General features: G+C 50.6%; 1 protein-coding gene across 1 annotated transcript in view; it reads right to left on the reverse strand.

Annotated features, from left to right (window-relative positions):
• Window positions 1-5,640: 5,640 nt before the first annotated feature.
• Window positions 5,641-24,884, reverse strand: part of NOL6 (nucleolar protein 6) — a 30,813-nt gene continuing 11,569 nt past the window's right edge. Inside the window, exons 20-26 of the mRNA XM_074570320.1 lie at window positions 24,586-24,738; window positions 23,359-23,456; window positions 22,030-22,154; window positions 21,781-21,870; window positions 19,101-19,298; window positions 9,775-9,876; window positions 5,641-8,606 (exon numbers count right to left, since the gene is read on the reverse strand). Coding sequence (XP_074426421.1) covers window positions 8,457-8,606; window positions 9,775-9,876; window positions 19,101-19,298; window positions 21,781-21,870; window positions 22,030-22,154; window positions 23,359-23,456; window positions 24,586-24,738 — 916 coding nt within the window. The 3' untranslated portion in view covers window positions 5,641-8,456. The remainder of the gene's footprint in view (window positions 8,607-9,774; window positions 9,877-19,100; window positions 19,299-21,780; window positions 21,871-22,029; window positions 22,155-23,358; window positions 23,457-24,585; window positions 24,739-24,884) is intronic.

Consider the following 24,884-nt stretch of genomic DNA (forward strand, 5'->3'; position numbering starts at 1 on the left):
GGTGATCTCCAAACAGACCTCAGCTCCCCTGGCACCCGCGTGTGTCAATGCTCCTGCTGTGCACGCTGCGCTCCTTATCGGAGCCATTCAGGCACAAGCAAAACAGTTTTCTCCTCCCGGGAGCCCCAGATGGCTGGTCTAGTAACGAACTCACCTTTGCTGTATCCGGCAGCCCCCAGTGGAGGCTGTTGAGCTTTTTTCCAGGAGCGCAAGACCTTCCCAAGGGCTGCCACACAGGTGCTGGCACGGCCAAGGTCTGCTCTGGCTCACACGGAGACCCGTTTGCCCCAGGGCTACCAGTTGAAGCTGTAAAGCCCAGCCCGTGCAAGGCCTGCCAGTTCCCTTAGCCCAGCCAAAATTCCTGAAGAAAAAATAATCCTAATAAATAAAGGTTTGCTGGAAGTGCTGGCATGCACCGGATGGAGGTTACTGAGCTTTGCACAGAAACCTACCAACAGCATTGTGGTTTCAGATGAAACTCAAGACACGTGAGGCCATCAGCCGAGTTTCACCACTGGGTTTCAGTGTCACCCTCGGCAGCAGGAGCCAGCCACTGCTGTGGGACACAGGAGCGGGAGATGGGGTGATGGCTGGGAGCACAGCCGGCCCCCCAGCCCCTCCAAGGCTGGAGCAGTTGGGCTGGTTCAGCAGATGGAAGGGAGCTGGTCCATCCCACACCTGCGATAACAGGGTGCCCCAGCAGCCTGCAGGTCCCAGATTCTGGCTGGTAAGGTGGCAAGGTAATTCTGGCAGCCCTCTCCATCTTGCCACGGGGACGCAGCAGAGGCACATGGGGGTGGCACCTGGCTCGCAAGCTGCAAAACCCACCTGGGACCTGGGTGGGCAGTCCACGCACCCCTCCACCACCAGCCTGACCTGCTGCAAGGCCCACTGGACCATGGGGCACCTCCACGCCAACCACCCTCTCCGTCCCTGCCAGCAGCACTGCCACCAGGAGCTGCAAGGCCCAAGCACCATCCAGTCACTCCCTCTCTCGCCCTGCATCCCTGTGGATGCTGAACGGGCTGTTTTCTCCTTCTCCCACCACTGAATAAATTTTCCCCTGTGCAAAACTGCAGCCAGGCCACCCCTTCTTTCCAGGGGCAATCGCCTTGTGGGGGAAATCCCTCCCCTCACAGGCAGGGCTCGTCTGCCCTTGTCGCAGGAGGGACAGCAGCTTTGCAGCCATCCCATTTCCACAGAGCTGCCCGGCGTCTGCATGCTGGCACCTGGAGGTGCAGGAGAGGCCTCACAGAAACGTGTTACAGGCTGATAGTTTATCTTGGATCACTCCTGAGCGCTGGCAATCCCACACCCTTTGGAAGAAAACCCTCTTGGCAGCTTTGAACGTTGCTCTTCAGGCGCGTGGAATATTTTCATGCTGGGGAACAAACTCTCTGTGAGATGCTACACTGCTCTTCCAGCCTGCAAAGCCCCGAGGCAGCGTCAGCTTGTTAGAAGAGGGGGCAAGAGTGGCTGGTGCCATGTCCCTGCTCCCAGCCCTGCTGGCGACTTGCCCTGTGGCTTTGGCCCTGTTGCCTCCACAAACCTCACAGCAGCCAGCTGAGACATGAAGATAAAGGCAGCCGTGTTGCCGCACCGCAGCTGTAAGGCATTTTTATAGCGCTTCTCACATACAAGTCGTAAAGAGAGCAGCCGTGCGGGGAAACTGCTGGGTTTGCCCCCAGCCCCGGCCCTGGGCAGATGAGGGAACGGATGCCGTGTTGGGGAAATGGTGTAGGAACGGCAGGGAGCACAGGTTTGGAAAAGGCCAACGCTTTTCCCCAGCATCAGTGCCACAGTCCCACCTTAGGATGGACAGCATGTCGCTAGGGTGAGCAGGGATGCCAAATATGCTTTTGGACGCTTTTGTTGAGGATTGAGATGAGATCCATGTCCATGGCAGGGAAAAGAGCAGGAGAAAGGGCCCTGCAAGCCCACCTCGCTGTGAACCAGCATGAGTGAGAAAGGGAGCCATCCTCCTGCCTTGAGCGATGGGGACAGGTTCCCCCCATTTTTGGGGTCATTACAAGACCCATGGCTGCGATGTACCACCCCATCCCTGCCCTGAACGCCACGCTCCCCCTGACGCTCCCTCCTCAGCTGCCGTTCACACCCTCTATGTCTCATCCCACCTCCCTACAACCGTCAGTGCTTCAGGGCAGGGAAAGTATCTCACTGCATCTTTGTGATCGGCTGCGGCAAATCACTGGCACTAAACAAACTGTAGTTCCTGGTGAAAAACATCACAGTCCCAGGGCAGGAGCTGCGAGTATTAGTCACTCAGGGAATTGCTTTCAGCTGTGCCAAAGGGGGCCGCGGGCAGGAGCTGCAGGGATGGAGACTTGGGGCCCTTGTTACCAGCTGATGATGGAGCATCACAGGCCGCCAGTGCCCCAGCCAGACTTTTCACAGTCTGCCAGGAAAAGGCAAGTGGTTCGCCAGCACCTTGCCATCCCTCAACAGGTATCCAGGCACCCCAAAAGAAGTGAAGGAAAGATGCTGGCATACCTATGTAAATATAAAGTATAGGGCAGGTAGAAGGCAGGGCAATATATTGGCCCTGTGTCCATGCAAGGGAGGGGCTTGGAGGTCTGTTTTGGAGGGCACAGGGGAAAGAAAAAGTCCCTGGGATGGAAGCGCCAGGGGAAGAAGGGATGAGGTCCTGGTGCCCCGGCTGTGGGAGGAGGGTTACCCTTCTGCAGCCCCAGGCTGGATTAGGAGGGAGCGTGGTATTTGGTTGCCCATTATTCCACCTGGCTGAGCCTTTAGCAAAGATAATCCCCACCGACAAGATCTAACAGCGAGAGCTGGCTCAGCCCTGTGCTACAGGACACCCCTCACACCAGGCAGTCCTGCCCTGCGAGCCCTGATCCCACTGGATGGAGGAAAGCCACCATCACCACCTGCTCCCTCCACTCTGCCTTTGGTCCGGGGCTTCTCCCTCCAGGATGGGGTCTACTGCTCCCTGGTGTCCCTAGGGAGCTGGCTGCCCAACAGCAACAAGACACCCCTCATTGCTCACCCTGTAACATCACCAGGGTCTCCAAGGACGCAGGACACGGTTACCCCATGGCAGCATCTCCAGTCCATGACCATGGTCTTGCCCTGTGTTAAGACAAGGCAAGCCGACCTCCAGCAAAGCCAAGCTCAGCTACCACGTGTTTTGGCAGGAAAGAGACAGCAAGCTCCAAACTCACAGCCCAGTGGAGCTGCCGCTGTAGTTGTCCTCCCAAACACTGCAATCCTCAGTGTTTTAATATGCACAGAAACAACAGGTGAGTTAGCCAAAAGGGAGAGACTTCGGCTAATAAATCAACACCCTCACAGGCTGCTTTGCTGGCACTGCCCTCAGCCTTTCCAGGCACATCCAGAAGCAACACGAACAGGAACAGCCTGTCTGGCACTTCGGGAAGTGCGGGAGCCACCGGCACAAGGCGCGAGCATGTCCGTGCCAGCTCACAGCCAATGCAAGCCCTTGGCACCTTCGTTAGTGACTGCAAATGAAGCACTGAGGAGCAGATCCCCCTTCTCTCGCGCTGGTGGGAACGGGCAGCGAGTTTGCTGAGCCTGGTCAGGATACTGTGCTGGAAAGTGGACAAATGGGGACATGCATCCCCGGTTTGTTCCCCTGCAAGAGCCCATCACGGCATCACCAGCCATGCAGCACCTCCCCACCGTGCTCGTGGCTGACGCTATTCCCCCCCTGCCAAATTGCCCTTTCTTCCACAGCCCCAGGCGCTTTCCGGACCACATTTCTCCCATTTTTCAATTCCCCACCCCGATCTTTGGATTTTCCCTTCCCTGTGGTGCACCCTGCACTTGCTAAGTGCCACCCTCACCGCTCAAGCAGCATCACTCTGCCTCCCATGGAGACCATGCACATCAAAAGCTGCTGCCCGCCAGAGCCCCTTCGCTACTGGTGCTTCCCGAAAGCTGCTGCCTTGGCCAGGAAAAATCACTTCAGGTCCAGAGCGTTCTCCTGATAACAGAAATCCTGGCAAACAAGCCAGCCCCCAGCCAAGCAGCACAGTCACTGTGGGAACAGCAAACTTGGGGAGGATATTCCCTTTCTGTGACAAAAACCAGGCAACCGCTCCTTCCCCAGCCAGCCATGGAAATTTAGGCTAAGGGTTTTAAAAAAAATGACCGGTGATTGTGGGTACCCAAGTAAAATGCCCCCTACAAGTGCCTTTATTTCCAGAAGACACATGCTTCTTGCCTTCAGGGGATGGGCCTGAAGTCAGACAGCCATAGAGACCCCAAACAGCCTCTGAAAAGATCTTGGCAGCCCCAGTGAACAAGGGCTGAGCAGTCCAACAGGCACGAAAACCCCACGGCACTCAACCTGCTGATCATCCCATCATCCCACTTGTGCTTCATCAACTTATTTCCCCAGCTTCCTTTCATAAATCCTGCATTTGCCACTCAAAGCTATCAAGGCTGCCTGGCAAGCAAGGACTTGGCGGCAGATAAAAGGCTCCATCCATCACCAGCTGCCTCCCATCAACCACTGTTTCAGAGAGCATCCTTGCAAAGCGTGAGCTGATCGTTTTAAGAGAAAGCTGCCCAAAGGCTGTCAGAGGTAAAGGCCCAGGAGGACACACCATCTTTTGGAGAGGTCTACAAGAAAGCAGATAGTGCTGTGCCCTGTCTTGGCTGACCCCATCCATCCACCAAGTGTACCAGCATCGCTCCAGCCCAACCTTGGAAACACCTCCCCATTTGTGCTCGCCCCCCATGCATGGGAGACTGGCTGTAAAGAGCTTCAAAGGAGCTTCAAGGGCAGCTTTGCAAAATCAACACAGTGGCAGTGGCACCACCTCAAATCCCATTGCTATCGCCTCAGCTCCAGCGCTTCCCCCCCTTTCCCCTTGTCTTGCCTCTTGCGACACGACAAGGCACGGGCTCTCCGGGGCAGCTCTGTGTTTGTGCAGCTCCTGTTTACGGACGGGACCACAGCTAAGCAAACACTTGCAAGCGAGTGCCCACTCACTGCTCTGGAAGTGGAAACCCAGGCCCTACCCCAGCTTTCACAACAAAAATTAGTCACAGCACACCAACAGGGGTCGTAAATCCAGCAACAGTAGATAAAGTTTCAATGGAGACATCCCTTGTCCTCTCTTACATAACTGAGACATCCCTTTTCTTTGGATCCTGCCTTTCCAGATCACTTTGAGGCACAGGGACCCTCTGCTCCTGAGGCAGAGGTGCTTTACATTTTGCTTTAGATACCAACCATTGCTCAAGAAGTCAGTCAGATAGCACCAACACCCGTCCTTAACACCATCCCCAGGCTTTCCAGCGAAATTTCACGGTGGGTTTATCCACCCACATTGGCCACAGGGGTCTGACTTTAGCAGATTATAAAACATGGCTCAGAACATTTGCAATGTTTGACCATACAAATACGGGCTCCAGAATGGCTCAAAAGTGCTTTTAAATATTTGGATACTGGGAGATCTGGGGCACTGAGGAGTTACTCTTCCTGTGAAAGAGGAGGCAGAAGCCTGTGGATCAACCATGGCTTTGGCAACACAAGGAACACTGAGAGCACACCTGGGATAACGTGTTACTTGGGTAACTTATGCTGACACAGATGAAACCCCTCCAGGTGATGTAAGCTGGGTTAGCAGTGATCAGTTTTGCCAGTCTTAAGTGCATTTATTTCAAGGCCTTTACTGAGACACCAGTATCCATCATGAAATCAGACCTTTACACCAGCAAACATCTGCAGCACAGGCCCGACCTAGGCTCACATCTGGCTACCAAGCACAGTGGCATTGCCTTGTGAAACACGAGCAGGTTGCTACTTGTATGAGGGTTTGATTACGGAGTGAGTCCATTTATCATCAGTTAACTTGGCAATGTTATTTTCGCAGAAGGCTGGCCTAGAGACTTCCTGGCCCTTTGCTGCATGCTGCAAACGATGGCGTTTTACCTAAGGATGGAGGAGCAGGGAGGAGATCCAACACACAGTAGATTGAAGCTATGCATAGTTTTATGTCTTTTTAAAGGCAAAAAGGAAAAGGAGCGGCAATACGATACCTGCCAGCGCAACAGAAGCGGATAAAAGCAGAGGTGCTGGAGGGTTACCCCTACAGGGTATATCCTTCACATACCACACAAGCTACCCCACCATGGCAGCTGGGCTGGGGAGGAGAAGGCAGGGTGGATTACGGCACAGCCCGGAAGCAAAAGCAGAGACTGTCTCTCCATAAATATTGCCAGGCAGCATATAAGCCAGTGAGGGGCTGCGTCCTGTGACGCCCCGGGGACAGGGGAGCAGGACCTTTCTTTCTACCTGGTGCAGCAGCAGGGCTGGAAGTGTTCTGCTCCCCTGCAAACTAATGCGAGCAGCAGCACACACCTCTACCCTAGGGAAAAGCATGCATATATGCAGCAAGGAGAGCACCCCAGCCCAAAACCATTTACATCTGCAACATACAACACGGGGAAAAACGAGGGCAAGATGGGCGTGGAGGGAACAGGCAGAGCTCTGGCACAGGTAACCGGTGCGGCAACTCGTGTGCTGTCCAACCACTGTGCTGGCAAATTTACAGGATCACAATGTCAAACTGCACGTTCGGAGTGAAGGCAGATAGGCACGAAAAGCAGGAACAATCTGACTACTGAGGAAAATTACAGCCATCACTGAAGGCAGATTGGGTGACTCCAACATCTAAAGGATGATAAAACAGAACAAAGAGAAGCTTAAAAAGTAATCCTTAATTAACTACTTCTGAAACTTGTCGAAATCACTGCCTGCGTCTTGTTTGCTAATGGACCTGTCAGCAGCTTCTTAGGCTGCAGGGGTCATGGTAGCAACAGAAAGTGCTGCTTTGTTCTCGGGTTTGGTATCTCTTTTGCCCTCTAAGTGCATTTGATGTTTTCATTTTAAGTGTACTCAAAAGGCTGTTGCAAAGGATGGGCAAGGGATTTTACCTACAGCCTCCCTCAGCCACTGGCATAGGGAAGAGAGAAAAATGCTTCTTGTGATTTTAATACAGGAGATATACCCACAGCCCAAAACCAGGGATGCTGCCCACATGTATCTGTCCCATAGGATACACTGCACCTCCAAAAGCTGGTCAATGGGCACTAGGTCGGCAGTATCTCAGCCCAGTGCTGCATCTCTGACACAGCCTGCTTTCCAATGCTTCAGAGAAAACATCTGAAAAATCAAGTCGGGGATCTCCTCCACAAAGCCTCGGACTCAATTCCAACAGCAGGAGAGGCCAGTAAGTCTTAACATCCTATCTGAAATGCTACTTACAAAGTAACAACTGTCTACAGTTATCAAACTGTCTGAACTTCCACTTGCCGTCCCAAGCTTCATCTATTTTTGGTTTCTGCAATATCTGCCGTCACCAAATTTGTTTTATTTACTCTTTATGTGATTCACCCATACTTTGCTGTTGGAACATGTGTGCTGCTTCTATCAGAAAAGGGGATGGAAGTAGTGCATTTACTCCCTCTCTTTCCCCATCAGGAGTCTGATGATCATTTCAGACAGGAGAAATACTACCGAATAGCTGAGGTTGGAAGGCACCTCTAGAGATCACCTAGTCCAAGTTCCTGCTCAGAGTAGGGTCACCTACACACAGCTGCCCAGAACCGTGTCCAGTTGGGTTTTGAGTATCTCCAGCATGGAGACTCCACCACTCTCCCTCACCAAACTGTGCCAGTGTTCAACCACCCGCACAAAAAAAAGTTTTAAGTCGAATTTCCTGCATTTCAATTTATGACTGTCATTCCGTCATTGGGCACCATTAAGAAGTGTCTTCTCTACTCCCCATCAGGTATTTATACACATTGGTAAAATCCCTCTGAGCCTTCTCTTCTCCAGGCTGAACAATCCCAGCCAGCTCTCGCAGCCTCCCCTCATATGAGAGCCTTCAACCCCTTTATTGTCTTCCATGCCCTTCACTGGACCTGCTCCAGCGTGTCCATGTCTCTTTTACTGGAGAGCGCAGCACTGGGAACAGCACGCCAGATGTGTCTCATCAGGGCTGAATTGAGGAGAATAACTTGGTCATTTTTGAATGTCTCAGTATTTCTTTGGTTTTGCTAACCACTGGAGTAACAGCAGCTGTTAAGAACTCTCTATTTAACTAGGAAACTGCCTTCGCAATGCACACCTCAGCCAGAATTTTCATGCCTTGACATTTTCACATGAACGCAGCTTTGTTTCCTACAATGAACAGGAACACTTTCAAAAACTTTATCCCATCTTTATATTTTCTTCAAAATAAAAGGGCATTTGTATTCTTGAAAACAATAACAGATCCCTTTGCTTTTCCGGACAAGGCATATAAAGATAAATAGAGTAAAACACACAGTTCTGGGATTTAAAAAGCTGAAAGTGTTTCCTAGGACTGATTTATAAAAAGGAACAGTCCCATAGTGAACAAACTCTGCTTCAGGACGGGTCCCTCTGACACCTCTCAGTGGCCTCAGATAGTCCATTTCTCTGTACGAGCTTCCACACTTTTGACCAGGCCTTCTCCCAAAACCTCGAAGTCCTCCAGAATCGCCTCCACATTGGGAACACAGACCAGCTCGTTGTTCAGAGTTGTCACCATCCTTCCTTTCATGTTGGAGACCTGCAGGACACACATAAACATTGCACAAAAGGGTGCACCCACTCAGAGCTGCTTCACAACTTCTGCAAGCCCCACATAGAAGTAAACTGCTCTCCTGCCTTGTCACACCCAACCTCTGCCACATCACTACACGCAATTTTCTAAGCTTCACTTCTCAACACCATCATTGCTCATTATTAGAACTAATAAACTGCAAGAGTGGCCCTTCTGGCCCCTTTTAGGGTTTACCCTGGAGCTACAGTCCAAAGACCGCAAGCAACAAAGAGGAGAAAAGCTGCCTATGCTCTGGCTCTGTTGTCGGGTGTCAAAATCTCAAGTGGGAAGAGATCTTTGGCTTCACCAGGGTGAGGAAAAAAAAAAAACAAACAACAAAAAAAAAACCCCACACCTCATGTTTAAATCAAGCCACACGCAGCTCAGATGCAAGCATGTTCTCCTCTCATTTCACATCCGTGAATAACTGGGTTTCACAACTACAGTTAGGCTGAATGTCCAATGCCCTCTGGCCATGAAGAGAGGGAAGTTAATCACCCAGAGACTGATAGCAGAAGAGCCTGGGCTGCCAACTTGGAGCCATGAGTCACTGGTTTCTTTGCGTCTTTCCTTCATAGAAAGCAGCATGAATCACTCCAGCGTGCCTCACACCTAGCTTAACCACCCTCTAGAGCTTGCCAACCCACACAGCGTAGCTGGAAAAAATCTCCATATATTGAATAGGACTTGGGCACTATGAACCTAGGCTTGCAGCATCTTGTGAGCTGGACGTTTCTGGGCAAGACGACCAAAGCCAGAAGAATAGGACAGCCTGCTGGACACACCAAATGTCTTTGGCAAATGAGGCATCACCCACCTCCCAGGAGGGGAAGAGAGAAGAGCGCCTGGGACAAAGAGCTCTGTTCCGACCCATGATCATGGTGCTGGGGCTTGTCCAGGGACACATGATCCCCTCTTAGCTCTGCTGATGACTGGGGGCACTGTAGCCACAAACCTATCTTGGTTTCACCCTTTCCAAGAAGGGACAGAAGTCTAAGCTCCATTTCTGTCTCAAAGGCCTTTGGGGCTGATAAGAGTTAGACAAAGCAATTACAATGCAGAAAACAAAAAAAAGCTCTCCAAGCTTCCAGGGCATAAAGGTAACATGAAGCTTAAAGTAGAGCCAAAAACTCACCTTAAAAGGCTGAGGCTGAAAGCTCAAAGGTTTCCACAAAACTGCAATCACTTCCCCACCATGCTTGTCATAGAAGAACAAGGCGAGATCACTGAAGGCATCCTAGGGAAGAAAACAAACAGAGGTTGTGCCAGACATCCCAGAGCCAGAGACCACCCCCGATTCAGTCTCCTTACACTTTCACACATGGTAGCTCCACACCAGCCAGGACCAAAGCTGCAACTCTTCAATGAATACCCAAAAAAGAAAGCAACTGGCAGCCCATGGACAAGTCCTGAGTGCCTCCTCCTACCTCTTCTACCACAGCCTTGATGGATACAGTGCACTGCCTCCAAGTTTTGCATGCAGACCTCATTGCTGACTACCTCTTGCTGTCCCAGAAAGCAGAAACATGATCCACCACCTCCCACAGGCCTGGAAGAGCACCCAGAAATCAACATACATCTTTAGGACAATGGACCCCTTAGATGACTACCCACTGAGTGTTCCTCACCATGGTCACCCATCAGCTGGATCTGGCATTACCAAACTGTCCTATCCCAGCGTCCAACAGCCATATCCAAAACTTCACAGTGCATCAGATGGCAAGAGGCAGGCCCTGCCCAGCAGGCAATCCTGCCATAATATGTTTCATTACATGGCAGCAAAGACCAACCCCAGTCAAGGATCTTTCACTGGAGGCCAGCAGCTCAAGCTCTGCAGTCTGTGCAACAAAGGTACCAAATCTCCTTCTTCTCCCAGGACAAACACCATGTGCTGTCAGCACACAGTGTCCTCAAAGGAAACATAACAGCAGAAATTTTACATAACAGGAAGTCCTGTGAGGTGCAAAGAGATGGAATGGTCAATGGAGGCACTGCAGGAATCTGCTCTCCTTGCCCCTGTGCTTCAGCAGCTGTGTCAATGAGTATCTCCTTCGGTAGCACTGGGCAGAAGAGCTCAAAAAGAGATCTTGCATAAAGAGATGACTAAAGTCCACAGTCTGGTTTCCCCCAAGCCCACGCAAACTGGATTCCCAGCACTGCAAAAAGGCTGGGGATGAGCGCTGCAGCAGAATAAACAACAGTACAAGCAACTTTTCAAACACAAAAGTCTGGCCCTACAGTTCAGCACCCAACACACTGGTATCTGGATATATGCACCCCGAGTGCAGCTGACCAAGATAGCCAAAAAGCTGCTCCCTGGCACTTACTCATCTTGGTGGAGATTAACATGAGGCAATAGCCCATGTTTACCAGGCAGAGCAAACAGCCCCCAGCATCAGTACAGGACAAGTTTCTGCACATGGCCTCACCAGCTTTGGAGCAATCTACTGCAAGAAATACAGACCCTCTGCTCCTTCTTCGTTCTTCTTCTCCATTCCCTTAGTTTCCAGCTGCAACTCACCCACACTCTTACAAACAGAGGTCTCTGCTGGCATCATTGTATCATGAGGTTTTCATGAGGATGTGCATTGAAAAATAATCAAGTCAAAGGCAAGCTTGGAGGGGTCTTGTATGGACATACCAAGATTGCAGTAGGAGATAAAAAACGTGGATTGGGTTGGTATTACCAGTGATCCCAAAGGGTGGGGTGGCATTTTAAGAGTAAAGACCTGATAAGCAGGGAGGGGTGGAGTTCTCTGCAACCTTCAGAGCCAGATATATGAGTTCGGACTTGAAGTACCACAAACAGAGGGCAACACGATTAGGCCATCAAGCTGGGAAGATCCTGAGACCTGCCAGCTCATCCCGCTTCACGGGATCTTCATGGGGGGAAAGGCTGGTCAAGGCATTATCTCACAAACTGGCTAGAAAAACCACTGTCTAAAAATACATTGAGAAAGAGGCAACCCTCCCTGGCATTTCTCAGCTGAGAGCAACGGGTTACGCTCAGTGCCAGTCAACAGGGAAGACTCCTCCTTTTGCCGAAAGGCAAACGGCAGGAGGGAGGAAAAGCTCAACAAAGGGCAAAAAAACCTCAGGGCACGCTGACCGCCAACGTGCAGCTTTCCGAACCAGAGGGGAGCAGAACATGTGAGAACCTGAAAAAGCTCTGCTACCCTACAGGGCGAGGTTGAGTGCCACTGGATGCTCCCTAAGAGAAAGATGTTTTCTTTACAGGCTTGTCTTGCTGGACAGGAGCCAGGAGCATTTGCAGGAAGAGAACTCTCCCAGGCTCAGCTCATTTCCCAATAAAACCACTGTTCAGCCCCAATACCCAGCACCTTTTATCCAGAGAGCAGGGAGCAGAGGTTAAAAGAACGGCATCCAGTTCATAATCCCAGCAAAGCGAAAGCTTCTGCACTTGCACTGCTCCCAGCATCGTTCTATAATAGTGCCTTGGGTCAGCTCCACCAAGCTATGGAGATGCACATTCAACTCTTGGGAAACTGTAGCATTAAAAGGGTCTGGTATATTAGTCACCACACTTATGTTTGTACAGAGGCTTGGGGAGTAAAAGCAAACAGTCCTCACCTCCCTTTCCACATCCTATGCTCAATGCCCAGTGCCACTGGACTTGCCTGAGCCTGCAAACACCTTCCTCAAGGGAAAGCCTAAGAGAAAAGGGAGAAAAGGCACGGAGTGCATTTGAATCCCTATTCCCTTCTGAAGCTGTTGTATCTTTCCTTGCAATTCAGCTTTAAAGGCCCAGGGAAAGCTCTCCCTGCTCAAGTGGATACCTGCCATCAGCAAAACCTACAGCTGGTTCCTATCTCGCAGAAATACAGGGGACCTCCAAGCTCAGGGCTGCAATTCAGAGGAGCCTCATTGTCTGGGAAAGGGGTACATTGCACCTGTAAGATTAGCTCAAGGTCTGTAAGGAGCCACCTGGATTGTCGGAATGAAAGAATGGAGAAACGTAGTGAGTAAAACAATACCCTGATCTAAAATGGGATTACTGGATTAAGCAGCTCGGGCTGAAGCATGCATTTTGCAATGAGGTAAGCGCTCATTGCTAGTTAAGCAACTACATCGTTGTTGTTTAGGGGTGGGTTTTTTTTGGCCTAACCATTTATCCACCCACTTTTTCACTGCTCCTACTTATACCCAGAGATCAGGCTCATTGCATCATAGCCGCTGGAAAAAGAGGAGACGTTTGGGGAGGCCTCTGCACCCAAAATGCACCTAGCAGCTCTTCCTGGTGCGATGGCAGTTCAAGTGGTAAATGCATCAATCAACACTTGCTCAGTGCTTAGAACATTTCAAGTGCTTTCAGCGAGTGATCTGCCAGTATAAAATCCTATTAAAGCTACTTACTTCCAACAAATCACTGCATTTGTGGTTAACGCTTTAAAGACCTTGTCATCCTACTGCAACCTGCCCTGATGCTCGCAGGTTACCAGGTACAGGCAGAACCTTCCCCCATGCTCAAACAGAGCAAGGAGCACTGTCAAGAAAACCAGGCTGGGGTTACTGCTGTGTCAGCAGGGTTTTAAAAGAGAAAAGAAACCTGTGTGTTAGGTTTCAGATTCACTTGGTAAAAGGTATCTCAAACTATACAAACTTTTCCACCTCCGAGTGCCTCACCAGACCCACATGCACATCCTTGTTCTGGGGGTTTGGGGCAGAGGGAAAGTATGGAGTAAAAAAAAAAGCCACCCATGTTTTGGCTGCATTAACAAACATGCCTTGTCCACCAATCCATCAAAACATCTGAGATTAAAGTCTTCAGTCGCTTCCTATGGGATGAATCCAAGGCAGACCTCTAGGAAGGCATCACCAACACACAAGAAATGTAGCCACAGGTACCCTCGGAGCTCACCCAAGGAGCATGAAGGGCTGATGCCTCAATACATGCCTGTGTGCATATGCATACGTGTGTGCATCCACCCCCAACCCTGGGCACTACACTAAGAGTCACATAGCTGCTCTGAAGCTATACGAGCAGGGAATTTCCTGCCACCTCTGCCCCTCCAAGGGCATAGACCCACACAGGAAGTTTTTCTCAGTAGTACTAGAGCCCACAGAGCTTTTTTCAGTTCATATCTGCCTATCTGGAAGTCTCCATAGGAGGAGTCAGGCCTGTCAGTCAAAAAAGGAAGGGAGCAGTCTGACCTGAAATTTCACCATTTCCAGCTACCTCCAGTAACCACAGCTTATATACTGTAAGAAACCAAGAACTTTTAATATCATTAATTCCTTCCTAACATGCAGTAGCATGATATGCATTCCTACACCATGGGAGGAAGAAAGGAAAGGGCTGTAAGTCTTCCAGATATGTCTTGTTTGAAGGTGCAAGAAATGCAAAACATTGCTTTAGAGGGAAGGACGTTTACAGTAAAGCAGGAAACATTTTCCTGCTCATCTGTACAGGAAAGATCTCCCACAAACAAGATGGGCAAGACAGGCAGCTCCTCTGCCATGAGCTCTGGTAGACACGTGCAGCCAGAGAAAGATAAATCTCAGTAAAAGAGAGCACTTCACATCCAGTGACCCACTGAAACAAAAGACCCGGTAAGAAATGTTAGGTCTTTTAACAGCCATTATAGATATGCAGATGGACGTGGTACAGACAGCTTCATCCGATTTTCCCCACAATGAGAAAACAGCTCTGGACCCTGGGGAGGTGACCACAGCCTTTAGGCTTTGTGAGCTCCTGAATGCATGTAGATGGGCACAGCAAGTATATCCACAGGACTCGCTGGATGTGGGCAGAAAGACTGCCCCCTTGAGCTCAAGCTCAGCCAAGCCACTCTGAAGTAAGAGGTGTGCTGACTGAGCCTTCCCATGCCACGTCCCCAACAAACAGCTGCGGGTTCTACAGCTTGACAGCCACCATGACACAGACCAGCAACCACGACAGAGATCCCACCAGAGCCTCATCTGAGACGCTTAATTTAGCCTTGCTGGAGAATCACGCTGGGATCAGACACAGGGTTTGCTTGCTGAGGTGCTCAAGACCGTAGGCACTGCAGAGGCTGGTGATGGGCTAGAGCTACAGGGAAGCCCTCTCTGCAGGATGTCTGGCACCTGCTTTCCCTCAAAAGCAACTGTCTGCAAAGCCTTCTCATCTAAACAGACTCCCAGAACAGGCCTTTTCTATGAGATCTGTCCTGGAATTGAAGAATATCCCAACTGAATCCCATGACCAACCTTTCATCTCTACCCAGAGACTCCCAGGCACCACAGCAACTTGATCAGACCAGCTCCTGCAGCACATCTCCTTGGAGCAGGAAAAATTAAAGCAGTCAGGACTCAATACCTCCCCCCTCCTTTCATTTTCTCCTCTGATTAGGCTCCTTGGGGAAGGCATGCAGGAATCCTTCGGCTCCAGAGTGCTCATGACTTGCTAACCCCTTTGATTTGAGAAGAACAAGGACTTCTTAAGAGAAAACAGGTTGGAGAGGAGAAAAGTGGGTCTCCTGGTTACTGTGCCATGGACACAGGAAGATGCTATGTCCTGCTCCCCTCAACTCAACCAATATGCCTGGGCATTGAAATCCCTTTTTCACGTGGCAAGCTCAGAAAAGGGTAGATGTTTCTTTTCTGCTCATAGAAAAGATCAAAATCCCACAGCATCGCTCCATGGCAGATGTCTCCCTTTGTTGCTACAAACCCACCTCGGCTACAACCCTGTTGCTCAATTCTGTGGTTTGTGCTATTAAGGGATAGCAAATTACTCTGAGTCAAAGCCAGCCAGTTCTGCATCCAAGTGCCTTCTCATCCAAAATCTCTCATAAGGATTCACTGCTGTCACCACACTCCTTTCCTGCACTAACTTCTTGCTGTGTTTGGATCAACCCCAGGGCTCCCAGCCTGCAGGATGGGGATAAGCTGCTTTGAGAAGCAAAAGCCAGGGAAGGAGAAATAAAAAGGTGCTGGAGAGGCTACCAGCCAAAGCCAGGTCAAAGCACAAAGCCGATGCAAAGTTCCTGCCTTCAAGCAACAACACTGGTAACACTGAGACACGGAGCTGGATGATTTCTGATGGGGTAGTTTTGATCGGCAGCATGCACCACCTGCTTGCTGATGACCCTGCAGTGAAAAGCTGGCTTTTAAGGCCCTCCAACACAGGTGGACATGGCTGAGTTACCAGAGAGAACGTGCAGCATCACCTCTTTGATTTTTCCAGAAGAAACACCTGTTTTCCCAGAAAGAGATATTCATCAGCCCCTTCAGGTCTGCCTGCTACTGATCTGGAAGCTACAAGAGCCAAGTGAACTGGTACTGCAAGATACCTCCAATACGACAGCCGCAAGGGAACACAGTCATATGTATCTCAGAGCCTTCAAAAGGAGGAAAAGCCCCCCAGCCAGAGTTGCTGAGGCAGATTTCAGACTCTCTACCCCATAGCTCGCTCTTCAGGGAAACCTCTGACCGATTTCTGCTCTTTTCATCCCGAGCACCCTCGGGCCAAAGAATGAGAGGCACCAAGTGAACACAATACTGCTTCCAACAAGGCAACGTGACCTTTGCTTACACCCATGTTTCTTCATTGGGATGTTAGTATATTGGATTTAGGACCAGCTGTAATTTGTAACCCAACCAAACCCTATTCCAAGTCTGTTATTCCCTGTAGTAGAGAAAATGGACAGCAAAAATTCAGTTTGGATGTCATAATCAACTGGATCAATTGAGTTATAATTGCTTAAAGGATAATGAAAGCTGCTTTCCAGGGAAGTCTATTCTGCACCTTTCACTTCTGGAGCCATTTGCTGACACCGAGTTGACTACAAGCACAAAAACGTCCTATAAACTGCAACACACCCTGATGAGTTTCCTGATTGACAACCTCGGTATCCAGCGTGATCTGCTGCAAGCCTGTTAACAGCCTCGCCAAGAAGCCTGCTCTCCCCATCGGCTCATCCAACAGTCTCCAGTTCCTCTTCAAGCACAAAGGCAGCCTTCTGCCAGGTCTCAGAGGCTCCGGCCCTGTGCATGCAGGCACCTCCAGTGCCTTGGCAGCTGCTGAAAGGCTCCGTTCAACTCTAACCCCTCCTCTTCCAGCATGGCATGGAGAGGGATTTCAGGCTTAAGAAACTCCATTTCCTATACAGACCTGCACCTCTTGGTTGAGGTTTCATGGTGGCAGGTCAAATCCTTACCATACACGTAACAGAAGAGAGGGGCTAGTATTGATATTACTCCTCAGATCCAGATGCCAGGAAAGAGTGAAATAGTGAACAGTTCCCAACTGCCATGCATCCTGCTCCCTTTTAAAAAAAGTCTTGTGCTGGGTGCTTCTCCCCCTCCTTGCATATCCTAGACTCCAAGAAACCCCCTAGATACTCTCTGCAACATGTCCCACAGGACCTCCATCTTCAAAGCCACCTTCGTTCTCGAAGGCAGGAGAGCACTGAGCACCTTCTCTCCCCTCTCTTCTCCCCTATGACTTTCCAGGTAAACAAGCAATGCTACTTGCAAGAAAATTGTGAGACAATTTTGAGGACTTAATTTAAAGAGGTTTCGCACGCATCCCGGTCTCTCACTTCCTTGCCCCCCACTTCCACCCCAGACTGTTCCAACCTGCTGTGGGCGACAAAAGGACCAAACTCACACCTTGCTAGACCCAGCACCTCTACTGAAGCCACAGCAGATTCCCATAGACTGGGCAGATATCAGCACGAAATGCAGCTGGCAGACGGGGTGGAAGGTTAACAGGACTGTGCCCAGGGTTGAGGAAATCTTCAAAGAAATCCTTCCAAATTTCCTTTGGCCACCTCCTAAGCTACCTGCGTTAAGGTGAAAGAGGCACTTGAACCTAATGTACCCAGCATCTTCCAGCCTCAATTGGAGTTTTAATTCAGGCACCTCTGCAATTTCTTCTGCAGACCTGGAGGAAAGATCTGTCCCTTTCTCCTGTTCCTCCTTGCAACTGCCACCACTGCCAAGCCTGACAGTGGCAGCAAAGAAACACTCAGTGGCTGTGCATGATTAGACAACTTGGGGACCAGCAAATGCTAAATGCTGCAAAGCCTGCAGAATGCAGCCCAGGAAGAGAAGAGATACTAACCAAAAACTATTTTTCTTTTGCAGGCACACCTCTCTCCCTAGCGCAAGCTTGGAGAGAAGCTGATACCAAATCTTCAGGCAAGAGAAGTATAAGGGAAGGTGGACAAAACCCTCCTGGCATTTTGGTCAGGAGAAGGGAAAGAGGAAACCTCTCTGACCTGGATGCTGTCCAGGAGGGCTGGGAGGGCCGGGAGGGCCAGCCAGGAGCTGCCAGAGCACAGCTGAAGCTGAAGACCCCGCAGCTCCAGCTCTGCCTTCCAGCAAGATGCCACCAGCCCAGCCTGGCTGGCATAGGGACCTGAGCAGCCAACGCATGCTCCAAAAAGGGAAATCCCAGCCTGATATTAGGAAACAAATTTTCACAATGGTGGCCAAACATTGAGGCAGCGAGGTGGGAAATCTCCATCCCTGGAGACAGTCATGATTCAACAGGACTGGACTCTGCACAACCTGCTCTAACTTCAAAAATGGCTCTGCCCTGAGTGGGGAATGGGGCCAGAGATGTTCACAGCACCCTTCCTGCTAAAGCCAGACTATGACTCCTACAGCAGTTCTGGCACTGTTCACAGCACTTCCCTGGGTAAAGGATGACAGCAACTTGAAAGCCAAGCCAGGTTTTGGGGGCATCCAGCTCCACCTCTCTGCACTCTAACATTTACTCAGCTTCCGCACACAAAGCTGGGAAGGGCCAAAGAGGCAGAGAATGCACATCTGCAAAGCACTGTCTGTCCAGATCTGGTGTGGATCACCACTGTCACCCAGCATCTTGCATAACTCCCCAGCTTGCTGAGACTTTGGCATGGCTACACGGTGGAAAAGCACTGGGTTGATAATTTCAGACACTAGTGTTCTCCATACATCCACATTACCAACCTCCTCTGCTATCATTCATGTAACCAGCTCCAGAGAAACCGTCTGGTGACCAATATTAAGCTTCTACAGTTCATGCAACCATTTCCCTAACAGCAGGAGCCATACTGGTACCATGGATTCTTGTACATACCTCCAGAAAATATGGGCAGCTACTGCCCATCGTGCACTCCAGTTGGTGCAAGACATGAAAAGTCAATTAACAGACTAGAGACAAACGGCTTAAAGCTACTTTTGCACTAAAATATCATATTCTTCAGCAAAAGCTTCAGGTGCTTTGTATCTGAGGTCACTCTCACATCAGCAGCACTCCCATTTCCATGGAATGGTGATGCATTCACCAAGTCTTCTGCTGAAGAAGCTATTTCAGATGCATACAAAGAGTGACCATCGCATGCAAAATACATAAAGATGCACCAACTAGGTCCTGCAGTGGCACTCAACTAATGACCTGAATGTCAGAAGGCAGCTCCTCCTTAGGCAGGTAGCCCCCTGTGTCTCCCCCGAAAGGGCCATGCTTACTCTCAGCTCCTGGAGGTAGCACTGTACGGGGTCATAGTCCACGACAGGAAAGAGGATCTTCATGGCAGTGCTGTTCTTCACCACGCCCCGGGAAAACGACTTTAGTGGCCGGTCCACACTCTCCAGATGCCGAGGAATCTGGTTTGGATTCAGGTGGATTAGAACATCGTAAAGGTCCAAAGGAGGGCGGAAGACCATCTGCAGGGAGATAAGACCAGTGCTACTCAATACAGGACACAGGCGAGCAGGAGAGATGAGAGAGGTTTCACAAGTCCTTGCTTGCATTTTATTCCCTTCTCCTTAGAAAGCAGTAAACCAAAGCCAAAATTTTTGTGATATTTATGTCAGAAGTTTGCCAAGACATCTACAGGAAAAACACAGCTGTAGCAGTGTCACAGGAAGCTCCTACCCCCCATCCCACTCCCTCTGAGCTGAGACATGTCCCCAGTCCAGTATGGGCCCTGCTTGCATCAGAAGGACGTGACCCTTACTCCTCTATACCCCATGCAAGTGCTGTAACAAGGACTTTGTCGAGGGCAAGGTGGTTTCCCCATGGACATCTCCTGGTGCATAGGCTAAATGTTCTCTGGACCACCAAAGTGCACCAGGAAGGACACACTTGATTGCTGTACAGTTGGGCTGTGGCAAGCTCAACCCTTAGAGAAGGGAGATACTCCCTATCCCCATCAGACATATAGCCAGAAGGATGACACTGTCTCTCGGACTCCCAGCTCAGCAGAAAAAGCTAACTGCTGTGCCCAGGACTTGGGGACGGTCCCTGGAGAAGAGCTTTCCATGGGGCCAGTGTGGCCTTCCTCTCCAGCCCTGACCACAGACCCCAGGAAGCCCACCTGAGTGCACGACAGTGGGGTGGGCAGTCAAGAGACGGACAGATGGTGAGGTAATGGTGCCACATGTGGTAGAGTCTCAGGACACAGAGGGGAGTCAAGAAACTAACAGGAACCAAATGACACCCAGGGGATACAAGGAGCCACGTAATAACAGGACAGTTCTTCCATCCTCCTATCCCCACGCTTTGCTTATAAACAGATTAGCAGCCCTGGAAGCAGTGTCTCATGCTTAGCCCTAAGGAACGTCACAGGGGAGGATGCTGGTACGGACCAGAGTGATACCCTGGGGATAAGCAAGGATCTCACTGCAACAGCCAAGGGGAATGCAGGGGTAAGGAGGACCGAAAAGACTCAGTTGGGGCGTTGGGAGGATGCTATGGACAGGCAACGGCTTGTTTCAGGAGCTAACCACCCCCAGCTCACACTGCACCTCTTGGGTTTCCGTTTTGGGTCTGCACTGCAACTGCAGCACACTGGGCATATCTCACACATAAGCATCTCACCTCTTCACAGCCCTGTAAAGCACAATGCTACCAACTCAAGTAGATCTCACCCCTGTAATATGTCCAGCGCAAAATGCAACAGAACTGAAAGTAATGTCAGTAAATGCTTTTTATATTGCCTAGGCAGGAAAAAAAAACAAACACCACTCTATGTGGTTTTTCTTCTAATATGAATCTGTCATATCTAACCACTTTAAGACCTCTCAGCCTCAATTGCCTAAGTCATTACTTGGCATGCCAACAAGCTCCCCTACAAAATGCATGTATCTTCCTTCAAAGGGCAAATAACTGTCTCCATCTCCCAGGTCCATTTGAGTAATGGACGTTTTAACTTAAAAAAGAAAGTGAAGAGGGTTAGATTACATACGCCCTTGTTCCTCTGCTCAAACCAAAATACTATCTTCCTAAAGTGCCTGTTAGCGTCCTACCAAAACCTCCGCTGCCCTGGGCTTGGCTAGACTCAAGCACACAAGCCAGATTTGCACAGTTACACTAAGACAGAGTCTTCCAGAGGCAGCATTTGCTCTGGCCACGAACATGCGACCAATTTGGCATGGGAATATTGCAGGTCTGCTCATGCCCCAAGAAAACCAGAGAATGCAAAATAAATTTTTCCCAATGAATGATATTTCACCCCAAATATCCAGAGCTGCATCTCCCAGAAGTGGGACAGCACAGCAGAGGCACCAGTTTCCCAGATCCCATCCTTGCTGCTCTTCATCTTCGGGCAACCACACATGGCCACAGCCTGAATCCTACTACCACCTTCTCTGAACAACCCTGTTCAGAGAAGGGGAACAAATCTGGTGAGGAGTCTAGAGAACAAATCTTAGGAGGAGCAGCTGATGGAACTGGGATTGTTTAGCCTGGAGAAACAGGCTTATCTTTATCTCTCTGGAGAAAGAGACCTTATCACTCTCTACAACTACCTGAAAGGAGGGTGTAAGGAGGTGGGGGTCAGTGTCTTCTCCCAGGTAACAGCCAATAGGGCAAGAGGAAGCAGCCTCAAGTTACACCAGGGGTGGTTTACATTGGATATTAGGAAAAATTTCTTCACTGAAAGGTCTGTCAAGCATTGGAACAGGCTGTCCAGGGAAGTGTTGGAATCATCATCCCTGGAGGTATTTAAAAGACGTGTCGATGTAGTGCTGAGGGACATGGTTTAGTGGTAAGTTGGTAGTGCTAGGTTAATGGTTGGACTTGATGATCTTAAAGGTCTCTTCCAACCAAAACAATTCTATGATTCTAACACATTCCAGCAATTATAACTGAAGACCAATATGCTTTGCCAGAGCCTGAAAACCCCTGTGCTGGCCAGGGGGTTACCTTCACATCCTGGCTGTTGAGTGGGTCCATGAGCTGCTCCTCCAGGGCGCGGAGGGACTCTGAGGCCAGCACAAGAAGGCGCTGCAAAATCTGGGAACAGAAGAAAGCCAGAGGGTGAAATTCAGAAGTTCAGATGTAGCAGGGAACCCGCTCACCCACAGGGCCATTGGAGGCGGTTCCAGCTCTGGGAGCAGGGAACTTCCCCAAGCCAGTAGCCACTACATGGCAAGGACAGAGGGCCCAGCTCACCTGCGCTGAGGGTTGCTCTTGGGTCCACATGGAGCTCCACTGGTCTTTGGGGGTGGCAATGAACATGACAGGGAGGCGAGGGCGAGCAGCCACAAACTTGTTCTTGATCTCAGTGCAGTCAGCATCTGGAGGGCAGGCAGATGGGTGAGATGCTCTGCCCCATCCACAGCCCTCCAGCCTTCTCACCCATGTATGGCAGCCCAGAAAAGGGCAGTACAACAGGCTTTATCCTCTCCCACGTTCTGATCCCACAGTCCATGTGCAACCAGAGCTCTATCGCCAAAGGCTGCTCTGCTCTCATGCTTCCCTCAGCTCCTGCCTGCAGGAAGTTTTCGAGGCAGGATGCAGGGCTAGATGAATGTTTGCTCTAAACCCACCCAGGCAGGCACAGACACGGTGCAAGACACAGCAGGCACTGGGACTGACACAGGCTGGGAACTCACATTGTAAGCTAATGACAGAGTTTGTACCCAAAGAGTTTTCTACTTTCCCCCCTACCTCAAGTCAGGACAAAAATAGCTCTTTGGCCAAAACCACTCCCATTTAGTTCATTAAAAAAAGCTGGAGGGTGGAAAAATATCGATTTCCAAAACCCAATTCTCCCTCTCAAAAAATAAAAATATGAGGGAGTGATGAAACACACAGAAAAAGCTGCTCCCTCTGGCATTGCCCACACCACTCCCAAGCAGCTTTACCTTTTCTTATAAATCAGCTTTAAAAGCTGGGTGTAGCTATCTCCCCCACCCCACCACCACCCAAAGCCAAGACAATCCCGTGGTTTCTTCTGGCTCCTGGGGAAAGGCAGCACGTATCCAAAAGCTGATCAACAGACAAAAAATAAGAACAGGGAAGGGCTGCATGTCCACTTCGATGTACCAATATGCTCCTTCGGAAACCAGTGACCTTTACCAGGAAATTCTTAACGCTCAGCAGGTAACAGAACCTGGAGGACTGCAGCCCTTTTCCCTTGCAGGTTTTGGAATTGGTGACTAGTAGACCATCACTGTGATCTGAGTGGTGCAGCAGTGCTCTCAAAGCAGAAACAGTGCAGGACGCTTTGAAGCTCCCCGTTCAAGAACCTGACTGCTCTCCCAGCACAATTTAAGGTTTGGTCCCCAAGAGCCAGGGCAAAGCCTCAAGCAAAAGTACCAGCTACGAAGAAGCAGAGGGCTTCTAAAGCACGGCAGGACAGGAGTAAGGGAGGGGAAAACCTCCTTGCCCCCAGCAGAAGCCATAAAACCCCCATGTATCCAAGACCCTTGGATCCAGGTGCTGACCAAGGAGAGCTCAAGACTCAAGCCACGACTCTCCTGCACGCTGCCTGCTCACCTGTAAGGCCAGCGTTCAGGTTAACAATCAGAGGGTTGTTTTTCCAGTCAAAGGTTGCCAGCAAGTCGAGGAAGCGCAGGAACCCCACCTGGGGAGAGCTGCAGGCAAGACAAAACAGTTCAATAGCAGCATTTGCTCCCTTGGGCAGCAAGAAGTGCTCAGGGGACTTAGCGATGCCCAGCCCAGAGGCAGCCCAAAAACGCATACCTGTGGTGAGAGATGGAAGTCCAGAACAAGCATGAGGCCCTTCCCCTTCTCTGAATCCCCAGGGAAAGTCCTTCCCCCCTTGTTCCATCCTCCCCAAGTAAAAGAAACCAGCAAAAAAGTGAAACATTGCCCCGAGTTGCCCCATCTCTCATCACTCCCCCAACTTGGACTCCTGGAGTTACAGCAAGAGGGAGGTGGAGAGAGGGCTGCTCCCATCTCTGGTGCAGCTCCGAACAACAGCAGCCAAGCTCCCACTGTGCTTCTTCCCCTGTGACATAACAGGTACACAAAGTCAGACAGCTGGGACGACAGGGCTCCTGCTAGCAGGATATTTTAGGAGACAAGGAAGCATTCTAGGCACCAAGCTGTTACTCCTTGCTACTTTGGGGAAGGAAACTGGACCCCAACTGCAGGGCAGAGTAACCTTTTGGCTCCACAGGGAGCAAAACCACTCCCTTTAACTTCATTTCACTCCCTCTGGGCCACATCGTGTCCACCTGCCAGGGGACAGAAAGCAATTGGCCCCACAGGGTTATTTACCAACGTGGTACTCCAATTCCGCTTTCAGCAGCTGGCCTCTTGCCCTTCCCTTGGGAGTCCTCTCCAGGACGAAGGGACCCCAGAAGTCAGCCTTTGCAGCCTTTGCTCCTGCCTTCCTGGCCATTAAGCAGCCCCACCAGTCCTCAAGAAGTCCTCAAGAAGGCACAAGACACCCCACAGTTGTGCCACCAGCACCCAGAGGCCACAGGGACACTTCGTCCCATCCTTACTTCCTTCGCCTCTCACCCTGCAAGTGCACTGGGCATGTAAGCCACAGCCACGAAGCATCAAGCATCTCCATCTCCTCTAGCCAGCTGCTCCCAACAGGGCTTAGGACAGTGTTTTGGCAGCACAAGGGCCTCATGCTCAGTGCTGTGCACTCTCTCAGCACCTCCTGCCCTAGCAGCATCCCTCCTCCATCCCACGTAAGGAAAAAAGCACTACATGCCCATCAGGCTCACCCGGGCTCCTCATCCTCACCTAGGCGGTGTGAAGGGGGCTGAGTGGAGAAAGAGAAACGCCACAAGGAGGTCCACACACTCTTCAGAGATGTTGTCGCTCAGGAGCTGGGCACTGATCCAGCGCTTGACCAGCCGGCAAGTGCTGCCGAAGACGGGATGCTGCTGCTGGAGCCTGCGAGAAGGGATACAAGCCACTGCTCACCCCACATCCTGAGACCCAAAATGGCCTTTTGGCATTCGGCAAGATAGAAGAGAGGGGCAAAAATTTGCCAGGAACATGTGTGCAGCATCACGAGCACAGGGTACTCTCTGCAGGTG

This window comes from Larus michahellis, chromosome Z, assembly GCF_964199755.1.
Source record: "Larus michahellis chromosome Z, bLarMic1.1, whole genome shotgun sequence".
Classification (NCBI taxonomy): Eukaryota; Metazoa; Chordata; class Aves; order Charadriiformes; family Laridae; genus Larus; species Larus michahellis.